Source organism: Leopardus geoffroyi, chromosome B4, assembly GCF_018350155.1.
Source record: "Leopardus geoffroyi isolate Oge1 chromosome B4, O.geoffroyi_Oge1_pat1.0, whole genome shotgun sequence".
NCBI classification, from domain to species: Eukaryota; Metazoa; Chordata; class Mammalia; order Carnivora; family Felidae; genus Leopardus; species Leopardus geoffroyi.
In genome coordinates, this window is record NC_059341.1 from 22,671,845 (window position 1) to 22,696,119 (window position 24,275).

The 24,275-nt window shown below is 42.8% G+C and overlaps 1 protein-coding gene across 19 annotated transcripts in view; it reads left to right on the plus strand.

The window, feature by feature from the left end:
- The window catches only part of KIAA1217 (KIAA1217 ortholog), a 451,458-nt gene that overhangs the window by 353,037 nt on the left and 74,146 nt on the right, over positions 1 to 24,275 (plus strand). For 16 of the 19 annotated variants that reach the window (XM_045462891.1, XM_045462888.1, XM_045462889.1 and 13 more), the window contains one exon: positions 2,397 to 2,490. In XM_045462891.1, coding sequence (XP_045318847.1) covers positions 2,397 to 2,490 — 94 coding nt within the window. Of the gene's footprint in view, positions 1 to 1,540; positions 1,641 to 2,396; positions 2,491 to 11,811; positions 12,159 to 13,620; positions 14,030 to 24,275 lie in introns of those variants that run through there. The other 3 variants (XM_045462895.1, XM_045462896.1, XM_045462897.1) reach the window with 3 other exon arrangements.

The following is a 24,275-nucleotide window of genomic DNA, read 5'->3' on the forward strand; positions in this document are numbered from 1 at the left end:
CAGGGTGCTACTGCTAGGGTTTCCTTTACACGTTCTTCCAGAGTGTTGCAAGGAAGTCTTAGAAAAAGAGAAGGGAGGGAGGTCAAAGAGGAAGAGGTCGCCCCAAATTTCAAACTGAGATACTTCTCCTTGATGCAAAGTCAGTTGATAAAATAGATAAAAATAGTGCTTGAGAGTAGATGGGATCCTTTCTTTAAACATTAATAATATTCAGTTAATATGTTTACATTTGTGAAAGTGATTTTAATCTCATTTAAAATGTTTAACTGGTGGGGTGCCTGGGTGGCTCAGTCGGTTAAGCGTCCGACTTCGGCTCACGTCATGATCTCGCGATTCATGAGTTTGAGCCCCGGGTCAGGCTCTGTGCTGACAGCTCAGAGTCTGGAGCCTGCTTCCAATTCTGTGTCTCCCTCTCTCTCTGCCCCTCCCCTGCTCATACTCTGTCTCTGTCTCCCAAAAATGAATAAACGTTAAAAAAATTTTTTTTAATGTTTAACTGGAAAGTCATTGATTTATAACTTTGTCTATAATTTTACTTTTCAGTATTTTGATTTCCTTATAAAAATGGACCTACAAATATTTTAAGTGGGTGAATTGTTTTTATTTCGTGATGAATATAATGTTTATGCTAGGTGATCAAATGTAGGTTTTTTTCCCAAGAATTACTCTCTTTCTTTGCTCATGTGCATAAAATGCCTCAATTATGTTTTATTTGAATGGGAGAATAAATTCCCACCATCGGCATTATATACAGTGTCCCCCTTGCCCACAAAATGTACCATGTAGATTATAACTGAAGACAATGGCTTTCATCTTCTCAGCCCAGAGACAAATTTCCTTTCACATCCAGTATTTTTGAGACAAATTTCCTTTCATATCTAGTATTTTTGAAGTGACAGCGTATTTGTTAAACATTTAACTATTTCGTCATTGTGTTGGGTTCTTCGTATTTTCCTTAAGGAAATGCTGTAGAGCGGTCAGGTTGAAATCCCATGTTGTAAATGTTGCCATGGTAAATGCAATCTGGGCCTTTACTGTTGGTTCCTCTTGGATGAGCATGTTTCTAAATTAATCATAAACCAACCTCATCTTTTTAAAATACCTTTAGAATCACACTAAGTTTTTTTCATGGCTCAAGTGAGGTTTTCAGCTTCTTCATATTGTCCCTTGTGACTCCCTCCCCCCTCCAGCCACAGGAGGGTCCTTTAGGGAATTCCTGTATCCTCACCTTCTGTGAGCTCTTGCCTTCGCAGTAACCCAACCCCTCTCACACCAGCTTGTAATGAGCTACTTGAAGGCTGGGGCAGCCATGCAAGCTTGGGCTAGTCATTGCTTCAAAGCAATTACTGACATATTTAAAGGAGGGAAGCAAGACCGGTCCAAGAATCCCTCACTTCATTTAAAACAAAACATAACCCAGTAATGCCAGAGATTGCGATCAGCCCACAGAGCGTGTCCTGCACCTGGAGGAAAGGAATGCCTCTTCTTGCACACATTTCCCTGAGCTCAGCGCACCGGCCTTGGGGAGACTCAGTGTAGACGGGGCTGAAAGTGCCCTGGGTGGCCCTTCTGCTGATGAAAGCTGAATGTGGAGGGAGAAGGACTTCATAGACGTTCATATGCTTTTAAACAATTATAAGGTAGGGCTCTAAGCAAGGTGTGGGACTTCTGTCCTTTGCTGCAGTATGGCTGACACTGGAGCTCTAAACGCTGGGCTCAGAAGGAGAAACAGACCAGCAGAAGACTTTCTCTGCTATTCCTTCTAAACCCCCTGCACGTCCAGTAAGTCAACCTGTATGCAGAAAAGTCTTTTTAAAACCCACTGTGGAAGAGAAAAAAAAAAAGCATCGGAAGGATACTAGTTTTGATCTTGGTCGTACTTTTTTTTTTTTTTTTTTTTTATGGACTGCAAATACATTTCTTTTCCTTGCTGAAAGTATTTGAAGGGGAAACCATTTTCATTTGTGCGCATTCATGAGATAAGCAGAAAACCAGGTGTTTCGGCAAAGTAAACTATTAAATATTTAAATATTAACCAAATCTCTTTGAACGTATTGTAAGTATTGGAGCTTTATTGTCTCTTTAAGTGTTAGCTTTCCTTGCTCAAATCTTGAAAGAAAGCCCGTGCTACCTGGTATTTGTGGGTGGAGGACTCTGGGGAAAGACTGATACTTTCCTAAGAACAAAAACAGGATAGAAAAGCCGAGGTCACTTTTCTCCTTTTCCTTATTTATTTTTGCCTATTTTGTGGTGAAGGGACTTTTTGTCTGGTTGATTGTAGGCAACAGCTGGAGTGTCTGTTCATGTCTTTTACCTGATTCTCCAGGGCAGGCAAAGGACATGGCCAAAATAAGGCTCCTTTCATCTGCCATAGTTATTGCTGTGTTTGATTCCAGGAACATTCAGGACCGATCGCTCCTCAAAGTGTACAATAAGGACCCTGCGCACGCATTCAATCACACACCGAAAACTGTGAATGGAGACATGAGGGTAAGTGTTCCCGTTCTATTTTTAATTTTGTTCGACAGGTCAGACCGGCCCATTCGTTCTCTGGCATGGTCTCCTGATGGCAGCCACAGTCCACCCTCAGATCTTAAAGGTTCTCAACACTCATCTTGTCTGATGACTCATTATTTGTTCCTTGGTAAAGAAATCAGATTTCCTGGACATTTGGGGCAAAGGGAGTGATATAGGGCCCGACACATCCTCATTTATCTCTAAGCATGGAATTTCGTTGTGTCCTCACTCCAAGGGGATCCTGAGAATCTTTGCATAAAAGTGTCTGTGGTCTACGTACAATTAACTTACTCAGAGGATCTCTTGCTCTTTTTTTCTCCAATGAAAACTAACAAAACAACAACAACAAAAAAACCAATGTACAGTTCCACGTAGAATCTGTTAACATTCTCCTGTCAGCTCTTCCAAGCATCCTACTTAAATTGTTCCCTTTCGAATTGAAGACCATTTGCTGCTGTACTGTATTAATATTATCAGACCTTATCTGAATCACGTTGAAGGCATAGTCCAAAAATCTGCATGATTTGGGAGCTAAAGTTCTCTAGATGTAGATCATCTCAGAAGATTATCCAAACATTCAAAGCACACAGGGATGTTTTGAAGAAAAAAGCACCGGGGAACAGAAAAGGCAGATTTTTAAAATCACATTAATGCAGGTTCGCTAAAAAGGGATTGAGTTTCTAACAATAACGTTACGTTCCCCTCCAGCTGTACCTCCTCCCCACCACACACACAAATTTAGAAGATGCTGCACCATTTTGTATCATCCTTTCTGAGGATTAGCACTTTGCTGGATGCTGGAGTTTAACTAGAAAAAAGTAAATGAATAGGTGTTCTTGTCAAAGAGACCCAGGCACTGTCTGTCCGTGTCGTGGTAGCATTCCCGAGGTAAAGGCTGTCTCTGCTTCCGGACAGCACGTATCAGTTTGCTGTTGTTGCTGTAACAAATGAATATACGTTTAGTGGCTTAAAATGACACAGGTTTACTATCTTAAACTTCTCGAGGTCAGAAGTCTGACATGGTCCTCAGTGGACTATAAACTCCAGGAGTCATTGACAGGACATCAGCTGTCCTTTCTGGAAGCTGTAGAGAGAATGTTTCCATTTTTCCCGGTTTCTGGAGGTCACACGCATTCCTTGACTTGTGGTCCCCTTTCTCCATCTTCAGGCTCAGCCAAATAGCATCTCTCTGACCCTGCTTCCATCATCACGTCTCTAACCCTCCCTCTTCCACTTTTAAGGACACTTGTGATTACATCGGGCCCACCCAGTGCTCCAAAATAATCTCCTTATTTTAAGGTCGGCTCTGTAGCAACCTTAATCCCCCTTTCTCGTATAGTCAGAGGTTCAGTGGATTCGGACGCAGACATCTTTGGGGGACGATTGTTCTGCGTCCCCCACAAGGTGTGTGAGTTTAGGACCGAGAGGCCAGGAGGATCGAAAGCACTGGAAGAATTTCTAGGGAATGCTGGACTGCAATATGAGTGATGACATTGTGGGCCAGAGCCCACACCTTGGGAAAAAGGCTTCTTACGTCCTCAACTGCTTTTTTTATGTCAGAAATGATGTGCAATTTGAAGTGAAGGCTGTGTTGCTACTTCAGAAAATCTAGGATTTTGAGGCTTATTTTTAGCTAGTTACACTTTTTTTTTTTTTTTCAACGTTTATTTATTTTTGGGACAGAGAGAGACAGAGCATGAACGGGGGAGGGGCAGAGAGAGAGGGAGACATAGAATCAGAAACAGGCTCCAGGCTCTGAGCCATCAGCCCAGAGCCCGACGCGGGGCTCGAACTCACGGACCGCGAGATCGTGACCTGGCTGAAGTCGGACGCTTAACCGACTGCGCCACCCAGGCGCCCCTAGCTAGTTACACTTTAAATGTAAACCAGCACCACGTGAAGACAGATTGAGTCATGCTGATCATGAAACATGGACTGAGTGTCATAGTACCCTTGCTTTTTATTATTTCATTATTTTTTCTCCCTGACGTCCTTAAGTGTCTTTGTTCCCTTGGTATCCTTATTTTTTTGATATGTCTGGCCTTCGAACTGGACGTTCGTGGCTGTCACAGTTCTGTTTCTGTTACGTGGAGGCCACAAGGGGCCCCAGAATCGCCTCTGAAAATCTTGTTTATGGCTGGGGAGGACACCTGTTTTAACTCTTAAGCAGATGTGGTACCTACATAAAGACCAGCAGTGAGCGCGTAGAGACTCAAATATCAACCATATGGATGAAACCCGTTAGAATTCAGAACTTTGGCTATGAGTTTCAGTAAAGCTGTTCTGCTTTCACTTTTAGATGAGACCCTAGCGATCTTTCTGTGTTGCCCACAGCCTCCTTTTACACAGTGGGGTGTGTGTGTGTGTGTGTGTGTGAGGAAATCAACTGTTGTCCTCAGATGACAAGACAGCACATGTTCGCCATCCAACCCACAGACACGCTTTTAGGTTTCCATGAAGACTACTCAGATATGAGAAACAGAACGTGGTTTTAAAACCAACGAGGTGTGATCATGCCTGCAGTTTGTAACTTGGCCCCGATTTGCAGATTCCAGAAGCTAAGAGACATGGAATTCTCTCTCTTTCCTCCATGAGCGTGGCTGCCTTGCCATTAAAGGCAAGGAGGTTTTGGTGAGCCCGGCCTGAAGCCCAGCTGCATTACCCCGTCAGTTATGGTAAAGAACAGAAAGAGAGAACAAAGCAGGGATCAATTGTTGTAGACTAAACCAAGCTGCGTGGTAGGCTTAGGGGAGCTCCATCCTTCCGTATGTTTGCAATGTGCGCGTGGCCGTGAAGGAATCTGATGATAACTACTCGTATGAGTCAGTTACGCAGCCCTGCGCCTGATGTCATCTGCCTTCAACCACCAGCCTCCAGATGCAGCCTGGGACAGCCCGCCCGGCTGCCCACTCATTACCAGCAAATACGCATATCAGCAGAAACATTGGTTGGATCAAGCAGGGGTGCAAAAACAGCAACACCAGAGCTTGGCAGTGGCCCCTGAGACCGTCTGGCAATGGTGCCTTTAAGATCTTACCTGCAAAACCCAAGAAAACGTGAGACTCCGAATCCACCACAGTCCGCTCCCCAGAGCAGTTTTATGATGGCGGTGGTGTTACTCAGGAAGCATGTTAGACTCAAGTATTAACTTTGAGGTTTTGGGCCCCAGAGCATGCACAGAATATGCTGCCTGCTGGGGAAAACATGCGTCTAGTTTTTCATTTAGCATCTAGCTGAGCACTTATGAGGCTAGTCTGTGGAAGGAGACTTGTAGTTTTCTGCTGGAACTGAGCACACCCAGCTCCTGATTCTTTACACGTGGGTGCAAATCACCCTGATCTAATTTAATCACATGGCTTTTGTTTTATTACAAAGTTAGATAGTCGCTTTGAAATTTAGTTCCCAAGGGATTGAGCTCACCATATGGAAGAGGCCCTCTTGCAAAAAATGGTGCATGCATTCACAGGGCTTGCAATTCACAAATGTACAACTCAAAGATGAGCCATTCCATTTTGTGGCTCTCAGAGGGTACCAGTGACTTCCTGTTCATCAAACCCAGTGGCTTTTTCACAGTTAGGGCCTTTTCTACCTTTTTACGCACTTTGAGATTACTACCTGAGATTTTCTGCTCCCATCTTTCAGTTCTTTCCCTCTTGTGTGTCTTTAATTTTTACTTATATGTGACAGCTTTGCGTTTAGGTACGCATTTCGAACACACTCCCCAGAATTGGCCCTACATCCTAAATTATTTCCTAATACCAAAATCAGTCGCTGCCTCCCAGACCTCTTTTATTTCAGGTCTGCATTTGCACCAACCAGTGGTTTCCTTAGAAATCTTGGTTCCCATTACACCGCCATTTCTAAATCCCCTACGTATGTTCAGACACATCTCAGCCTGCTTCATTCACTAACTCCTCTTCCTTCTGCCCCTAAACTGTCTTCAGTGTGCTCAGGCAGAACTCACTACAGTGTGTATGTGTGTTGAGTGTGTGTATATGTGTGAATTTGCTTTTGTTTAAATCTGCACCTTTTCACTTGTGGTTTTTATCTTACTGCTGGCTTCGCTTACCTCAACGTGGATGACCCTAGAAGCTATAACCCTAACTTTGCCATTTCTCTAGACTTCAAGAGCTCAGTGTTCAACTTCCAGTGACTATCTCCATGTGGATATTCTTCCAATGTCTCCGTTATATCCTGTTGGAAAAAAATCCTAATTTCTTTTTCTCCTAAGTCCTTTTCCTGCTTGCTTTTCTATTTTTGCACATGGTAGGGTGACTGCGATGGTGTATGTGTGTGTTTTGAAGGGTGGGGAAGAAGAGACTTAAAAAGTTGAGCTCTCAGTGATTCTTTAAGTGCCTGACCCCTGTTTCTCAACACATCCCTGGTCACCAGAGCTCATGCAGGCCACTCAGCAAGGCCTCTCATGGATGACCCTTCTACCATTGCCTGCACCACTGCTAACTTTTTTGAGCGTTTACTGCACACTCCTCCAGGTGATCTCATTTAATCCCCAGGACAACATTTTGAGGCAGGTATCGGTATAAGCCCTCATATTTATAGCTCAGAAAACAGTCAATTAGGTATGTTAAGAAATTTGTCCAAGAATACACAGCTAGAGAGTGGTAGAGCTGAGATTTGAACCCAGGTAGGTAGGCTCCGGATCCTCAGCTCTTGGCAACATGACTCTGCTGCTCTAGGTCTGGCGTTCAGTATTATCCTAGCAATCAGTCATGCAACAGTCTTTAGCCAGGCTTCCAACTCTTCTCACCCCAGTCTAATGACGACTGTTCCCCAAGCCATACCCCTAAGCCCACCTTCCCACTGCACAAAGAATAGCACAGGCCGATGGACAGTATCATCTGCACCCCAACACCCAAGCAGAGACGCCTCACAGTTCTTACTCCAGGTGTGTGAGGTGGCCTTTCCTTCCCCAAATATCTACCTTTCAAAATTCTATCCATCTAGCACACTACAAAACGGTTGCCCAATTCCTTCTATAAGCTACTGGCCTGAGAATAGGGTTGGCGGGGACAGTATTACGTTTCCTGGGTCACATCTATATCCTAACAACCAAATGCCATGTGTGTACCATGTTAGGATCCTGATTGGAACAACCAACTCTAACAAAAGAAAAAAGAAAAAAAATCTTTGAAACCCTTTAAGAAATCCGAACATGTGTTAGAAATTGGATGATATTAGGGGATAACTGGTAATTCTGTTGGGTATAATAATGGCTTGCTGGTTATGTTTTTTAAAATGAGACATACTAAGTGTTTACAGGCTAAATGGCATGATAAATGGGACTTGCTGAAAAATAGTCCAGCAGAGTAAACCCAAAAAGTGGACATAGGTGAGACAAAATTGGTAAACTGCTGAAAAATGTCAAAGATAGATGAAAGGAATTCCCAGTATTATTTTCTCCACTGTTTCTGAATGGTTGAAAATATCTGCATTAAGATCTGTCAAAACACAAACGCTTGTTTTTAGAGACCAAATGAAAAACCACCTACTCGATGAAGCTTTCCCTAATGCTGTGTCAGAATTTATCTTTCCTTTTTGGGGCATGTTGCACATTGTCCTTGTGTTATAATTATTTATCGATTTATTTTTAAGTAATAGCACTTTTTTTTTTTTTAATTTATTTGAGAGAAAGAGAGAGAACATGTGCGGGGGAGGGGACGTTAGAGAGAGAGGGAGACGGAATCCCAAACAGGCTCTGCACAGTCAGCACAGAGCCCAATGCAGGGTTTGAACCTACGAACCATGAGATTATGATCTGAGCCAAAACCGAGAGTCAGACACTTCTACGATGGAGTGACCCAGGCACCCCATGGTATTATAATCATTTAGATGCACATTCATCTCAGTCTGCAAGACTGTAAATTCTCCAAAAGCATAAACGGTCTCGTGTTCATCTTTGTATCCCTCAGAAAGTCGGCCGAGGTATCCTACCCATGGTGAGTGTAAACACGGAATGCATTGAGTACTATCATGGTAGTGCTGTAAATACTGTATTATTCATTTTCTGTCATTAACGAGAACCCACTGTAAAAATATCTCTCTGTTCTCATCACCAGAAATAGTTGTGCTTCTCCTGGTTTATTTTTGTCACATGGACACTTTGAATCTTGAAAGTGATCATTTTCCCTCTTTGTGTTGCTACTCTAAAGCTTGGAATTAAATTTGTGGCCCGCCCACAACAAGCGTACAGGCGTTTGCGGCGTGTATTTTGTGTGTTGGCTTCGTTCCTGGCCTCTCTTTTTTAATTTTCCTATTTTTATCTTTTTGTCATATGCTCCACTTTGACTTTTTTGGGGCAAAATTGTAATGATTTATGTGAATTCTATTCCTTTGTGGAATCAGGCAGAATATAAGAAGTATTCATTCTATACCATTGTTTTTTTTTCGATGTAAGGTAAGAGACCTTTTTGTATGTCTACAGTAGGCAATGTGTTAAATACTTTACATACTGTCTAGTCCATAGTTCTGCAAAGTAGGTATACTGTCTCCATATTTATGGATGATACGACTGAGGCCAGTGAGTCTTTCCCAGGCCCACAAGCTGGTAAATGTCAGACATCGGATTTGAACCCAGTTCTTTCTAACTCTTTGTATTCAGTTCTAGCCTCCCTTCCTTGATATTTCTATTAAAGTTTTTTAAGTTTTGAAATGATGCTTCTGATGAGATTTTAGAACATGTAAAATATCCTTTCTTAATATCTGTTTCACTTTCTTAACTCTACTATGCATCTATTTCGTGGCATCTTTTTATATTTAACTTTGCTCCATTTCATTCTTTTTTGGCCAAGCTAAAAAGATACTCTCCACCCTTACCCCCACTCCCACCCACCCCCCCAAAAAAATAAAAGAAGAAGAAGCATATGTCATTTAGTATGTATGTCTGAAATGGCCATGCCTTAGAGCTTTTTCCCATGGGGTAGTGTTCTGGCTGAGAGGAAGGTTTCGGGATTTGGGGAGGGATGAAATAATCCTATAGAAATGGAAGAGGAAAGAACCCCAGAGAAATGGAAGTTTCCAGGGCACCTGGGTGGCTCAAATCTATTGAGCATCCAACTTTGGCCTCAGGTCACGATCTCACGGCTCTTGAGTTGTCAACATGGAGCCTGCCTGGGATTCTCTGTCCCCCTCTCTCTTTACCCCTCCCTGCTTGTTCACTCTCTCTCAAAAATAAACAAACATTTTTTTAAAAAAAGGAAAGAAGTGGAAGTTTCCAGAAACACTCTTTCATCATTCAAGGTCCTCCTCCTTGACCCACCACCACCAGCAGTGTTATTAGTGACTATCATTCATCACCTACTGACTCTCTGCCAGGTACTGCTCCAAACATCGCACCCCTATTCATTCTCATTTGATTCTCAGAACAACCCAGTGTGAAGGAAATTCTCATTATCCCCTGTTTCAGATGTGAGAGCTGAAGGTCAGAGAGGCTAGGGAACTTGCTCGGAGCCGCACGGCTCTTCAGTGGTAGAACTGGCTTTGGAACCAGGCAGGCCAACTCTAGGACTGGCCTTCTTGCTCACTCTGGTGGCCACGACTGTCCTTCCCCACTCTGCTGTCTTCATCAGCAATGTCCATGCGCCACCTATGTTTGGGGACCTAACTCAAAAGCCAGTATTTTTAACATGACCTCCCTACCATTTCCTTTCGCCAAGCCTGTCTCAGAACCTCCACAGGACCTTAGCTGTCCGTCTCCTTCCCTTTCTTCCTGCCTGCCATGGACACACCGGAAGTTCCTTTCTAACCCCTGAGCTTCTTTAGGGGTGAAGGTTTCCTCCAGTTCATCTTCATGCTCCCTGTGTTTCCCTCTGGCAATGTCCTGCTCTGAGGAAATTCTCATTAACTGTCCGGATGAAAAAGGGGTTCACTTCAGCACTTTTCCTACTGCAAACTTTCCGTGAATGCCCTATTTGCTAAGATCGGTACAATGATTTGTAAATAGAAGTACGAGCATTTGTAACACATTCCCTAGCTTATCTTAGTGGTCGTTCCTGACCAAAATGAGAAATGAGGATATCTGTCTTGTCCTAACAAATTCTCCCATCCTATCAATAAAATTGTATAACAGTTAATAATCCTAACTTTTCTTAACGTTTATTATTTATTTTGAGAAAGGGAGAGAGAGAGAGACAGAGTGCAAGCAGGGGAGGGGCAGAGAGAGAGGGAGGCACAGAATCCGAAGCAGGCTCCAGGCTCTGAGCTGTCAGCACAGAACCCGATGTGGGGCTCGAACTCACAACCTGTGAGATCATGACCTGAACCAAAGTTGGATGCTCAATGGACTGGGCCACCCAGGCACCCCAATAACCCTAACACTTAAGATGAGTCTAACAGATTTGTCGGAGTGAACTAAGTGATTGTCAGAAAAGCACACATATTTTCCCTTTTTAAAAATTTTATTTTCAGGAATTAAATTCACCTGTGGTAGGAAGTACGCTAATCTCTGGATACCCAATTAAATATAACAGATCTTGTTTTGCTGTGTTTTATAATTCAGTAGGACAAATTTGCTGGTAGATTGAGTTGTTGGTCAGAATTCCCAATACCTCCAAACTCACAAAGTAGGATTGATGATTTCAGACCAGTTCACCTACCCCCAAGGTTCACTGGTTCACTTACCCAGCCATTATGCGTCACACCCCTCCTCTGACTCTGGCTCTTGTGTGAGATTCTGAAGATGCAATAGTGAGCAAGTGTGGTGACTGCCCTCACAAATCTTCTAATCTAGCAGAAGATCTGAAGTCAATAATCAACAGGTCAATAATCAGTCGTGATACAGACATCTGTACATTTTCAAATCAGTTCCAGGCTCCGTGAAATCCTTGCCTCCGTTCTATTATTTGCTCGAGTTAGCACAGTGGAACTCACTTGAGTGATGTATCTAATTATGCCCCTTTTATGTCATGCTTTTCTGACCGGCCGAAAGATGTTTATGTTACAGTTGGTAAGGAATTCCTCTTATTGAAATGGTTACGGGGGCAAACACATTTGAATCCAGTGGCTATCCAGAACACGGTAGAGATTTTCTTCCTCCCTAGCTGCTTCCAGTAATACTTTCTTTTATTTTTTAAGAAGCAAGAAAGGGTAATATATGCACATCTGATATACAGCTTCCAAGTGATACAAATCTCATCTTTCCTGCTGTGTGGCTGCTTGCTTTTCCTTGCACTTTTTTTTTTTTTTTTTTGTCATTGAGAGGTTATGACAACATGAGCCATATTGTATTTATAAACATCACGTGTTTCCTTGATATGGCTTGCAGTTTCTGCCAGACGGAACACATGGAAGAAACATTTCTCGTTAGCTCAGCATTGGTTTTAGTTATGCTGATTTCCGGGACAGGAAAAATGCCTTCCTACTCAGATTTAACTTTCATAGAGTAGAAACAAAACCTCTGAATGTCCGTGAAATGGTTTTAACAAGGGTGGATACTGCTCCTTTAAACCACATATTTTGACTAAAAGCTTCCTTCTGTAAAAAAAAAAAAAAAAAAAAAAAAACCAAGCCTTGCATTTAGTCACCATAAAGACAGAGCTGGAAGCATTCGAGAGATGGGTGGTTTCAAGGTCTCTGCAAGTCTAGAAAGTTTCTTCTAGAGGAGAAAGGTTCACGGAAGATGTAAGGTAAGGACTGTGCCTTTATAACAAAATACCATTGTCAGAATTTTTTTTGTCATGCTGTGGGACATCTGCCTTCAACTGAGGCAGGTCTTCTGTATTTAAGTTCAATTCAATGAAGAGTTGAAATTCCAGGTTTTTAATTTTCACTTTTTACAAACTGCTTAAAAGGAAAGTCCTTTTTTATTGGCAATCGTCTGTTTTGAAAAATCCATTTAAATGACATTTGGTTGTCTTTCATCTGTAAATCTTATGATCTAGTTTCTGTTTAACCTTATTAAAAAGAATTGAAGGTGTCAGCATTATCTGCCAGTATAGATCTCACTGATGTATGTGTTTTGTGACCGTTTTCAGTGTTTTCATGAGGATGTTGACTTGTATTTAGTTTCTAAGACAAACGTAGAAGATTTGAAGATGTGATACAATGGGAGGGGAACCTTAGTCTGTGTCCTTCAACACTCCAGGGAAAATTATTTGTTGGTTTTTTTTTTTTTCCTTGTGAAAAACACTTTAAATTTTAAATTAAAAATAGCTCTTGTATATCTCGGTTTTGACTTTTTTAAAAGAAATATCCCTGTAAGCCTCATGAGTAACACTTAAAACTTCTAGGGTTTTATGTAACAGATATAATCCTATTATGTCAGGCTTATTGATTGCCTGAAAAAACTCTTTGGCAGAAATTTTATTTACCAGACATAGCTATTTTGTCTTATTCTTGTAATAGTTAAGTCACAATATTTTGCATTTTTTTAAAAAAAGAATTCAATACGGCAATGAAATTAAATTTTAAATGAGTCTGTTTCCCTTTAAAGGTTCATGTGTGCATGGATCTGCTTATCCAGATCCCTGTGGTTATCTTTATCCCCTTTTCGAGAGGAGTTAATAAGCATGAAAAGTTGTTATCTAGTGTGGTCTAAATAATATATAATATTTCATTGAATCATCAGAATAGCTCAATTTCATAGGTACAGTTATACCCATTTTTAGATCGGAAAAACTGAGGCCAAGAGATTAAGTAATGAGATCCCATACGAGTAAGTAGCAAAGCTGAAGTTCAAACCCAGGCCAACTGTCTTACTAGTAGGTAAGAGCTCTAAGTCTGAAGTCAGAGAACTTAACTTGAAAGTACTAATTACAAATAAGCAGTCTTTATTTGGCTCAAGATAAATTATTTAGTACAATTTGCCGGGGGGGGGGGGGGGGTGGGGGTTGGTTGGTTGGTTGGTTTAGATCTGTAGCATCCAAAACCTACTATCAGACTGGTTGTTGTGTCAGAGACTTGGTTACAACTTACTCTGAGTGGAACGAGAACGGTAAACAGGAGGCAGTGTGGGGATAGTTTTAGACAAACTACCCTTTCCTCTTTGCTCCTTCCTTCTTTGCTTCCTGTGCCGTGTCACTCGAAAACTGGTTTCATAGACCCGGGTCAGGGAGCTTATTCGTGAGCTTGATCTGGAAGTGAGAAAGTGTCTTTGAATGGAGAGCTGCCCACATGCCAGGCTACGCAGCCTGTCAGGCTTCCGGCAGAGCCGTTGGGGGAGGACAGGGAGAACGTTGAATAACGTTGAAGGCGGAGGGCTCTGGAGTGGGGGCAGCCAGCCGAGCCACCTCGGGACCAGGGACTGCTGCTCCCCTCACCCCCTCCTGGAGACTGAGGCATCCACTCCAGCCACAAAAATATCCTGGTGATTTGTGATGCGAAGTCATCACTGCCAACGGCGTCAACAGGGGATGCAGCTGTTCTTTCTTCCCAGCATCGCACTTGGGCTTCGGGATCGAGACAGCCAGCTTCCAACACCATTTCTGCATGAAATCCGGGGCTGGCTGAGCAGCCGCCTCAACTGAAAGTCGTTTGGAGCAGAACCTTCCTTTAGCAGGTACTGGGGTTGTTCCCAAAGAATCCTGTGCCAGTGCTGGAGAGCTCAGGAGAGGTTTGCACCACACCCTCCGCCCTTTGATATCCAAACCACATCCCTTTTCTTGGCTCTTGTAAATACAGATGTTAGCGGAAATTGCCTTTGACTGGGAGCATATGTCCTGGTATTTTCAGGTTGTAACCGGTGCACCTACATGCTGCTTTCTTCCCGGGGTTTAGCTTTTCTGTCTTCTTTGTGGGTCCCCATCAGGGTAACCCACGCCGTAGGAAATTGTTTCCTACCAAGTATGCACAGGCTCCCTCCGTCCACGATCTTGCCCAATAGAGGGCTTCCAGATGACCATTCTTTCCTTTACACTTCTTCTAAAATTTCTCAGGTAAGTATGTGTTGCTTTTATTTAAATTTGTGCGTGAGATGGAGGGGAGTGCATGTTAGTTTCTTACAGAGAAAAAAAATATATATTTTTAAGGTACATCCATATCGACTGCTGGCAAGCCATTTCCTCTCTGCCCTGCTTTTCTTCCCATCAGGTTGCTGATCCCTTGGCTTGCGCGTCATTTTTGCAGGAGCGATACTCTGTCTGCTCCTGTAGATTTGGGTCAGGGAGATACCTGACCTAGTAGTTGGTACCACCTCAAGCAACGGGCCTGACTTATTCGGAATCCTAGGGTTTCGGAGGTGGAGAGACGGTCCCGTGCATCAGCTTTTAGAACCCATCCGGTGAGACTTAGGGGGTCTAGCATGGTTGCAAAGACTTGGAGTGACAAGATCACAAGACAAGGAAGGAACAAATACAGGGCTGGAACCCGAGCCACCTGTCCCTCAGGCTAACCCTTTGTCCATCCCCCAGGGCTTCCCTGCTTTTGCTCTGGCCCGGCTGGGTCTCACTTGATTGATTTAGCAAAGTGTTGCCTACCTGACTTCTCCTAGCCAGCCATTGTTGTAGTTGAATATAGCCGGGCCTCACCTACCATCCAGAGCAGCACGTGTCTAGAGTGGGGCCAAACCTCATTAATTGGAAATGCATGGGCCTGGACCAAAAATAAATGGATTTTGAACTAACCAGATTGAGATGATCCAATATTTTTATTGAAGGAGAATAAGCCCTCAAGTCATCTGAAAAACAGCAGCTGCTTCAAATTATGGGATGCTTTGAATAAAACAATACATACTGGCTTTAAAGGGGTGTGTAGTCTTATAACCTTATTTTCAAAAGTCAGCCTTTTTGCTAAGGAAAATGGCTTCTACGGTAACTCTGTTTGAAATGTTAATGTATTTCCATTCAGATGACTTTCAAAGTCGTTTTTCACGCAGAACCAGTGATTTTAGGTGGGACCTCGTAAAACAGGTTTTGAAATTTTAATAATCGTGTAATGTTTTAATGAATATTAGGTAAGTAGCACAAACAGCTTGAGAGTTAATGAATATTTTTCCTTCACCACAACTAAGTAAAAAAAAAAAAAAGAGTCAATTTAAACTTGACTAGGGGCACCTGGGTGGCTCAATCAGCTAAGCGTCTGACTGTTCTCAGCTCAGGTCTTGATCTCAGGGTCATGAGTTCAAGCCCCACACGGGGCTCCACGCTGGATGTGAAGCCTCCTTAACTCAACCAACCAACCAGTCAATCAATCAATCAATCAATAATAACATTGACTTAAAGAAAATCATTAAATGGGTAATAGCACAGTTGGTATGAGAAAGTGGCCAAAATGGTGACGGTGTCTTATTACTGAGTAAACTGTAAAAACGGAGGCTTTGAGACAAGGGGCCAGTCAGGGGTTTGTGAAGACAGAGCAAAACGTCATTCAAGATTATATGGTTGAAAAAATGAACCGTTTTGATGTCAGAATCAGACCTAATTCCCATTTAGGAGTTCTGAAGAACTCCGGCACCTTGTCATTTGGCACAAAAGAAAAGCTGTTCATTAAATCATTTTTGTGCAGATTTCTTGATTTGAGGCTCTCTGGATAGAAGGGGTGAATATCCAGTGTGCCATTTAAGCCAGAGGGATGCCTTCTCGTGGTTCAGGTGGCGCTAACTCACTCCATATTCCTGAAATACAGAAAATATGTTTCTCTCAGTTGATCGACACATGTACTTGATTTCTTTCTTTTTATTTTTTCTTTTCCTGTGAAATCAAAGTTCATGCTTTCCCTTGTTCTGATTTAACTCTCTGAACCTGTGCCTTTTCATTTGCCCTTGACATCTTAGGAAGAGCAGTCAAACACAAACCCCAACAACAGTAAGAAATCATAACGATGTCAGTGATGAGGTGATTCAGAAATAGCAGAGACCTGCTTAAACGTCAATGCATGTTTTTCATAAAGCAAGCCTCCAGAGCATTAGGTATCCCAGTCAGGGTGTGATAGCTTTCGTCTAGGATGAGCGTCTAGAGCTGTTCCTTGCACTGACTTAACAAGAAGGAAGGCGACCGAGAGAGCATTCTGTACATGGTGGACTCCTTGTAGGAGGGACTGAGGGAACATTCTGGATACATATCTACAAAGTGGATACCATTTTTGCTTGCTTTTAAAAGCAAATCTAAAAATATATTTCCTAGCAGCTGTGTAACTGCAAAACAAAAAAATCTGCTCCACTGCAGCGCAAATTACTTACTAGATATCTCCAGGGTTCTGATCTTAATGCTTCAGAAATTTGCTTTAGATTTTATTGTATATATTTAGACCAAGGAGCCTATTAGCTTGCGATCTGGGTGAACCTCTGCATTCTCATGAAAATGAGAAATGTGCCACTCTTGGCAACCTAAGGCTATAATTATGTTAATATGACCATTTTAAGACTGAAATATGTTGTTTTAAAATGTTTCTGTATTTTTATTATTCGTAACAATGATCCGAAGAAATTTAGGGAAATGCTAATAAGTTTTTGTTCAGTATCACTTTTGTGACTAGAGCATAAAAACGATTCAGATGTGGTATTTTGAGATTTTTAATTTTGACAGAGAATTTCCATCCATAGATAAGTACTATATAGTCCATTTTAATAATATAAAAACTACCCAAACCTTCTTTTGTATTTTAAATGTAGATGCAGTGAATATATCTGAAGGGCCATCTCGACCTGTAAGTTCCATGACAGCATTTTTTTTTTAATTTTTTTATGTTTTATTTATCTTTGAGAGAGACAGCGGGAGACAGCGCGAGCAGGGGAGGGACAGAGACAGAGGGAGACACAGAATCTGAAGCAGGCTCCAGGCTGTGAGCTGTCAGCACAGAGCCTGATGTGGGGTTCGAACTCACAAACGGTGAGATCATGACCTGAGCCGAAGTCAGATGCGTAACTGACTGAGCCACCCAGGCGTCCTTCCATGACACTTGCATTAAATCACCATGCTTTGCAATAATTAAATAAATAAATAAATAACCACAGTTCAAGGAAGGAAGGAAGGAAGGAAGGAAGGAAGGAAGGAAGGAAGAAAGAAAGAAAAGAAAAGAAAGGGAAAGAAAGAAAAAAGAGCACCAAAAACTATCTTTTGAGCAATATGGCAAGATAGCTGTTTTTCTATCAAGGACTATCCTAAAGCACACAGATGCCTGCTTTTAATATAAATGTGAGAGACTAGAATGAACAATATAGTTGGAATTCTGAAAGGATCCAAAAAACTTGTGTCTAGCTTATTGGTTCATCCTTGCCCTCACTACCCAAAACTTTCATTCTGGCTACAGGCAAGATTCTTTCCCAAAGACAGGTTCTCCCAGGTGGCGCCACAGGAAGGGAAGGAGGAGGGCAAGAGCGGAGATGTGGATAATGGCCCGTCTCGTAATTTTTATAAATAACTGACGTTTGAATCTCTATCAGTATAAAGTTGATTAGAAATCTTTTACTGAGCCTAATCCGGCTTCAGAATCGCCCATTAATTCGGGAATGGGAATGAGGAAAAGCACTTTCTTGACTGTGAGTCCATTGCCTATAACCAGACTTTTTTCTCAAGGGTATGTCTTTGGAATATAATATGGCATGGCACGCTTCCTTTCCGAAGCTCCATCCATTCTTTCTTTCTGGGAGCTCGTGTATCTCATGAAAGTGTGTCATTCTCATCATGCTCCTATGAATATATTAAAGTGAACATTATCCATTCTATTCATTTTGCTCTCATTTGAGTGAGCCCATGAATGCTTGTGGGCAATTTTAATAACAACCCACGCGGTTCACGCTTCCCTGCGTGCAAGCCATACAAGAGTAATTCAGCTCACTTGATGTTCACAGAACTAGGAGGTGTTCCTGAAGCCACCGAGCAGCAGAACCAGAGGTTCAGAAAAGTTCGGTGGCGGAGCCACAATCATGGCGGTAAGAGCACAAGCGAGGAGATCCTCAGGAGGAGAAACAGAGTGTTTTCATTCAGCATCCAGTACTCATTCCACCACAACCCACCGCCTTCCTTGGGTGTCATGGTGCGGAGGAGTACTGATGGAAGAGGATGATTAGACCCTTAAAAATGTTTTGTTTTGGAAACTAACTTGTAGACTGCAGCCTGTTGAAGGACAAGTTGAGGTTGAGGGCCATCGGAATGAAGCCTGTGTCTCACTGCACCAAGTATAAGAAACTCCCTTTGTCTGTGTGTTCACCCCTGTCTTCCTGTCCTCTCTGGGAGAAGCTTTGTCCCTATGTTGCTTTTGTAGTGAGTTGAAAGCTCTGGCTGCTAGTCATGAACTTCGAAAGGCTCCGTAGATTACAGAGCATTGTCTTTACCTGTCTTGCCTCCTGTGTGACAGAGGATTCTTTCCCATGGTTTTGTGTGGGTGCGGGGGGTGGTGGAGAGAACTACACCATGTCCACCCCCTCACCCGATGTGGAAGCTTTGTCATATGGACCGTGACTTCCCTTTTTTATTTTTTTTTAATTTTTTTTAATGTTTGTTGATTTTGAAGGGGAGAGAGAGACAGAGTACGAGCGGGGGAGGGGCAGAGAGAGAGGGAGACTCAGAATCCAAATCAGGCTCCAGGCTCTGAGCTGTCAGCACAGAGCCCAACGCGGGGCTCAGACTCACGAACTGTAAGATCTCAACCTGAGTTGAAGTCTGTCGCGTAACCGACTGAGCCGCCCAGGTGCCCCTGGACCGTGACTTCTTTAACATGGAGTCACTGAGCTAGTGGCTCTCCATTTGTTTCTCATGAACTGCTGAGATTTGGGGACACAGGGCTTCCTTTGAATGTAGGAATGCCCAAAGTCCGGCATTTCTTGGGACACAGGGAAGCAGATCCCGTCTCGGAGCGGGAGGCTTTTGGCAGTGTTGGAACCCAGTGGGAAGCGGTGACTGGCCAAACTCCCCCAGCTGTCGAACAGGGCAAGGCCAGGCAGGGCGTGGGTGGAGAGGCTTGCCAAACCCAGCCTCGGGGTATGCACAGCTCCCAAACTGGTTGTCTTGGAGGCTGTTATTTATCCAAATAAGGAGAAGTAGTGGTTTTGCTGACCATCTCAGATTTCTGAGCCATGTCCACTGGCTTGCTGGCTGACTTGACGTGATATTTGAACTGAACACACAAAGGTATTTCTTTGAAATGGAGCCCTCTTGTGGGGCTCACGGACATCCTGGGGTCATCATTTGGAAGGTGGTTTTTCCCCACATTTGTAGATAACGGTAACATGGTCTGGTCTATGTTGCTGTTCTCTTGTGTCTTCTGTAACATTCGATACAGATGACTTTGTTCAGGTATTTCTGAACCCAATTTTACATGGTGAGAATACTGACCTTAGGGATCCCTGAACCGCTGCCTTCCTTTGAAGAGTATTCAAAGAAGATCGAGCCTCCACACTGATTTCTTAACACTCGGGTATGAGATTTTTCTGGCACTTCATAGATCCTGGCCCTGTTATTTGACTTTGGGTAAGACATTTGAAGTCTCTGGGCCCCAGTTCCTCATCTGTAAAATGGGGATTATAATGTTTATCTGATGGGAATCTGCTGGGAATTAAATGAGCTGGTTTTGGAAAGCATTGGTAAATAGGAAGTCTTCAAAAACATGAGTTTCCTTGCCATTGTTCCGTTTTCTCCTGGCAGATTTAGTTGAAAGTATTTATTTATAGAGAAACCGTAAGTAATTAAAATTGTCACCCAAAGTTTAATAAGGTCAGCTTCCTGAATTAGGATTTAACCAAACCCACACTAGAAGGAAGATTTTGATGGGCATTTCCCACTCCCCTTTACTCCCTAGAGCAGTGGTTCTTCAAGAACATTCCACGGACCAGCAGCTTAGCATCACCTGGGGACCTGTTAGAAATGCAAATTCTCAGGCCCAACCCCTGACCTACTATCTCAGACACTCTGGAAGTGGGGCCCATTAATCTGTATTTTAGCAAGTGCTTCTAATGTAGGTTAAAATTGGAGAACCATTTGCTGTTTGAGTCAGAGATCTGTCTGTTCCTCTGGGTCACTTAGCGTTCCCCATCTCTGGTCTCTAATGACGCCTTACTTCCTGCCTGGAATACCTAAGAAAGCAACCTCTTTCTTTCTTCTCTACTGAAGTCTTGCTCATAATGTGTGGATTCATTTCATCTCACCTCTTCAGAGAAGTGTTCCTCAACTATCCCAGCCAGAAGAATCTTACCCTTCTGTAGATTCCGAGAATATTTGTGTATTGCACTCATTGAACGCTTGCCAGAGTTATTCTTGCTTTGTCTTACTTTGAATATTCATGTACGTGCCTCGTTATCCCTGCTAGAAGGTAAGCTCTTAAAAGGTGAGAAGTACGTCTTAAAGATCCTTTTCCCCCGTCATCAGTCTTAATCCTGAGCTTCGTATACAGAATGACTATTTAGAAAATATGTCATGGATACACAGAATGTGATCATATAGAGACGGTCTAGATGAGACTTCTCGTTTATGTATAATGAACCTGATGTTAGCATCTGGTTCTGAATGCAGGTTCCACCTTGCTTCAATGACTGTTGGAAGACACCCTGAATGGGGGCATCCGGGACCCCTGGCTTGGTCCAAAGTTGCAGCTGCTCTTGTGATCTTTGCCACACCTCCAGTCACACCTGAGGAAGACAGACACGTTTTCAAAGATATATTCATTTAATTTATAGGCCTGGAACCTTTTAGATTCTTTCATAACTAATGAGAGCTGGGAAATTTATGAGCCTATATAATTATACAACAAATGGCATCTATTTTCAGTCTTACAGGAGAGAATTTTCTCAGCTCACACACTCAATACACCTGGGATACCCATGGAACTTCTTTAGGGTTTGAAAGTTGCTCGAGGGGTTGAAAGTTGTTGCCAAAGAGAAGAGCGATTGGCTCTTCTGAAGCCATGAAGAATTGGCACAAGGGCTGTTTTGATCTGGATCTCCATTGTTGTTTTGTCATGTTTGTTTTAAGGGAAAATTGAACTTGGTGGATTTGTGAATTACTGTCCTTCAGTGTTATCCTCTGGGGTTCTTCCCCTCACATGATCCTTGCTGCTTTTGATACATTTGTTAATACTGTTCAGCTGAAGGTCAGAATAACAGCAGAGCTAAAAAATCGTACATCAGAAGCCTCTTCTTTACCATTTATTTTTATTTACTTTCATTTTTATTTTTCATTTGAATCCAAGTAAGGTAACATGTGGTTAGTTAACATATAGTAATAATGATTTCAGGAATAGAATTTAGTGATTTATCACTTCCATACACCACCCAGTGCTCATCCCAACGAGTGCTCCTTAATGCCCATCACCTATTTAGCACATCCCACCCACCCGCCTCCCTGCCAGCAACCCTCAGTTTGTTCTCCATATTTATGAGTTTCTTCTGTTTTGGCCCCCTCCCTCTTTTTATATATTATTTTTGTTTCCCTTCCCTTATGTTCATCTGTTTTGTCTCTTAAAGTTCTCATATGAGGGAAGTCATAGGATTTTTGTCTTTCTCTGACGGACTAATTTCACTTAGCATAACGCCCTCCAGTTCCATCCACGTAGTTGCAAATGGCAAGATTGCATTCTTTTTGATTGCTGAGTAATACTCCATTGTCTATCTATACCACATCTTCTTTATCCATTCATCCATCGATGGACAGTTGGGCTCTTTGTATACTTTGGCTATTGTTGATAGTGCCGCTATAAATGCTGGGGTGCATGTGCCCCTTTGAATCAGCATTTTTGTATCCTTCGGATAAATGCCTAGTAGTGCAATTGCTGGGTCGTAGAGTAGTTCTCTTTTAATTTTTTGAGGAACCTCCACACTGTTTCCCAGAGTGGCTGCACCAGTCTGCATTCCCACCAACGGTGCAAGAGGGTTCCCCTTTCCCACATCCTCTGTGACATCTGTTGTTTGCTGGGTTGTTAATTTTAGCCATTCTGACAGGTATAAGGTGGTATCTCATTGTGGTTTTGTGTAAAATTCCCTTTTAAACTGACTCTGCTGGCATAACTCACCTTGTGTTGTGTGTTTGTTCCATTCTTTGCTAATAGACCCAGCACATGCTTTGCTTTGATTGATATGGAAACAGAGCAGCATACAGGCAGTGGGGTGATGCCATTAGAAGGACCTCACTTGTAACCCGGGTCCACAGGGGCGATTCCAGAAAAGTCATGAGGAAAGAGGGACAGGGAGTGCACCTGAAGGAGTTACACATACCAGGGAACACTCTTGGACACTGCCACAGGGGTCCTGGGATATGACAGGACAGCGACCAACCAAGAACAGAAGACCATTTGTTTTCCAGCTTGGCATCTATCAGCCGTCGATTTGTTTACACACCATTCTTTCCACTGAGAAATATCTATCCTTAAGCTGTGTCTGTGAGCATAAAATTCTATACAGAATGTCATCATTTTGTTGAGATACGGTGAGGATGTGTCATATCATCAAACCGAGATTTTTTTTTTTCAAAAATTCTTACATCGAGGGGCACCTGGGTGGTTCAGTCGGTTGAGCATCTGACTCGTGATTTCGGCCCAGGTCATGGTCTCACAGGCATGAGTTCGAGCCCCACATCAGGCTCTGGGCTGGCAACGAGGAGCCTGCTTGGGATTCTCTCTCCCTCTCCCTCTCCCTCTCTCTCTCTCTGTCTCTCTCTGTCCCTCCCCTGCTTGTGCTCGTGCACTCTCTCTCAAAATAAACTAGCTTAAAAAAATGATGACTTATTTAAAAACTGTAGTAAAAATATTCTTAACATTGTTGTGAACATCCTAAAGCTTTATATCAACTTTTTTCACTCATGGTATAGTCAACTTGGTCGGTTTCCCTGATGAAAGGTTAGAGGGGCATAGGATACAGTGACAGAATTATAATAGCTCTCTCAGTGACCCATACACCTCTGAGAGATACGGTCCCAGGAATGTCACTCGGCATTGGGATTGGAGTCCGAGAGGTGAGGAATGCCAGTCAAAGGAAGCCTAGACATTTTATCCCGTAAGTCATGTGGCATCTGTGACCGATGAAAGTCTATGTGTGTGTATATACACGTTTGCACATATATGACTAGTGATGCAGTGATATCTGTATAGTGATAATCAGTGATACAGAACAGAGAAGTACGTGTATGCAAGTGTAATGTATGCAGACATATACTACCATACATGTAACTAATTTTGAGGCAAGTAGATAAAACCTAGTAGTAATCAAGACAGTGTCTGCATAATTGGATCCAAAGTCCCCTGAGATGTCTATTATTTTTTTTCCTTTGCTGTGAAAATCTGGATCAGAGAGTGAAGCAGACAAGGTACTGCTCAAGCCGAGTTCACCACACTGCCTGCTGAAGTTCAGAGCTCAAGCAGATAAACATTCAGTAGTCCCTGCGGGGAAGGCCTTGGGGGCACGGTTCCTCTCAGAGCAGCACACAGTGTCTTAGAGGACACGTGGTTTCCCACTTAAACTGTGAAGGAAGCAGGGACACGGTGGCGAACCTGAAGACGGGCATTCTTGCCGCCTCACGACTTTGTCACCACGCGAAGTTGGGCGAGGTTCGAAACTCCTGACGCTTCCTTTTCCTAACCAATCACATGGGGATAGGAGTATCAGATCTGTGTGTGGTTCCCCGAGTTCAGAGGTCCGCGAAATAGAATCACAATTGTAAGCTGCAGACGGCTGGGTGACCGTCTTGTGTCTGTGGATAGGTGTGTCCGTAACCATCGAAAACCCTTCATAGAATGAGAAACATTGTCAATAAACAAAGCAATGTATTATATGTTGCGGAGTGAGTGTTGACAAGCCAAATGGGAGTTCAGGGAACAGTCAGGAAAGGAAAAATAAAGTCGAAGGCACTGAAAAGTTCTATTTGGGTGACAGAAATGACTTACCA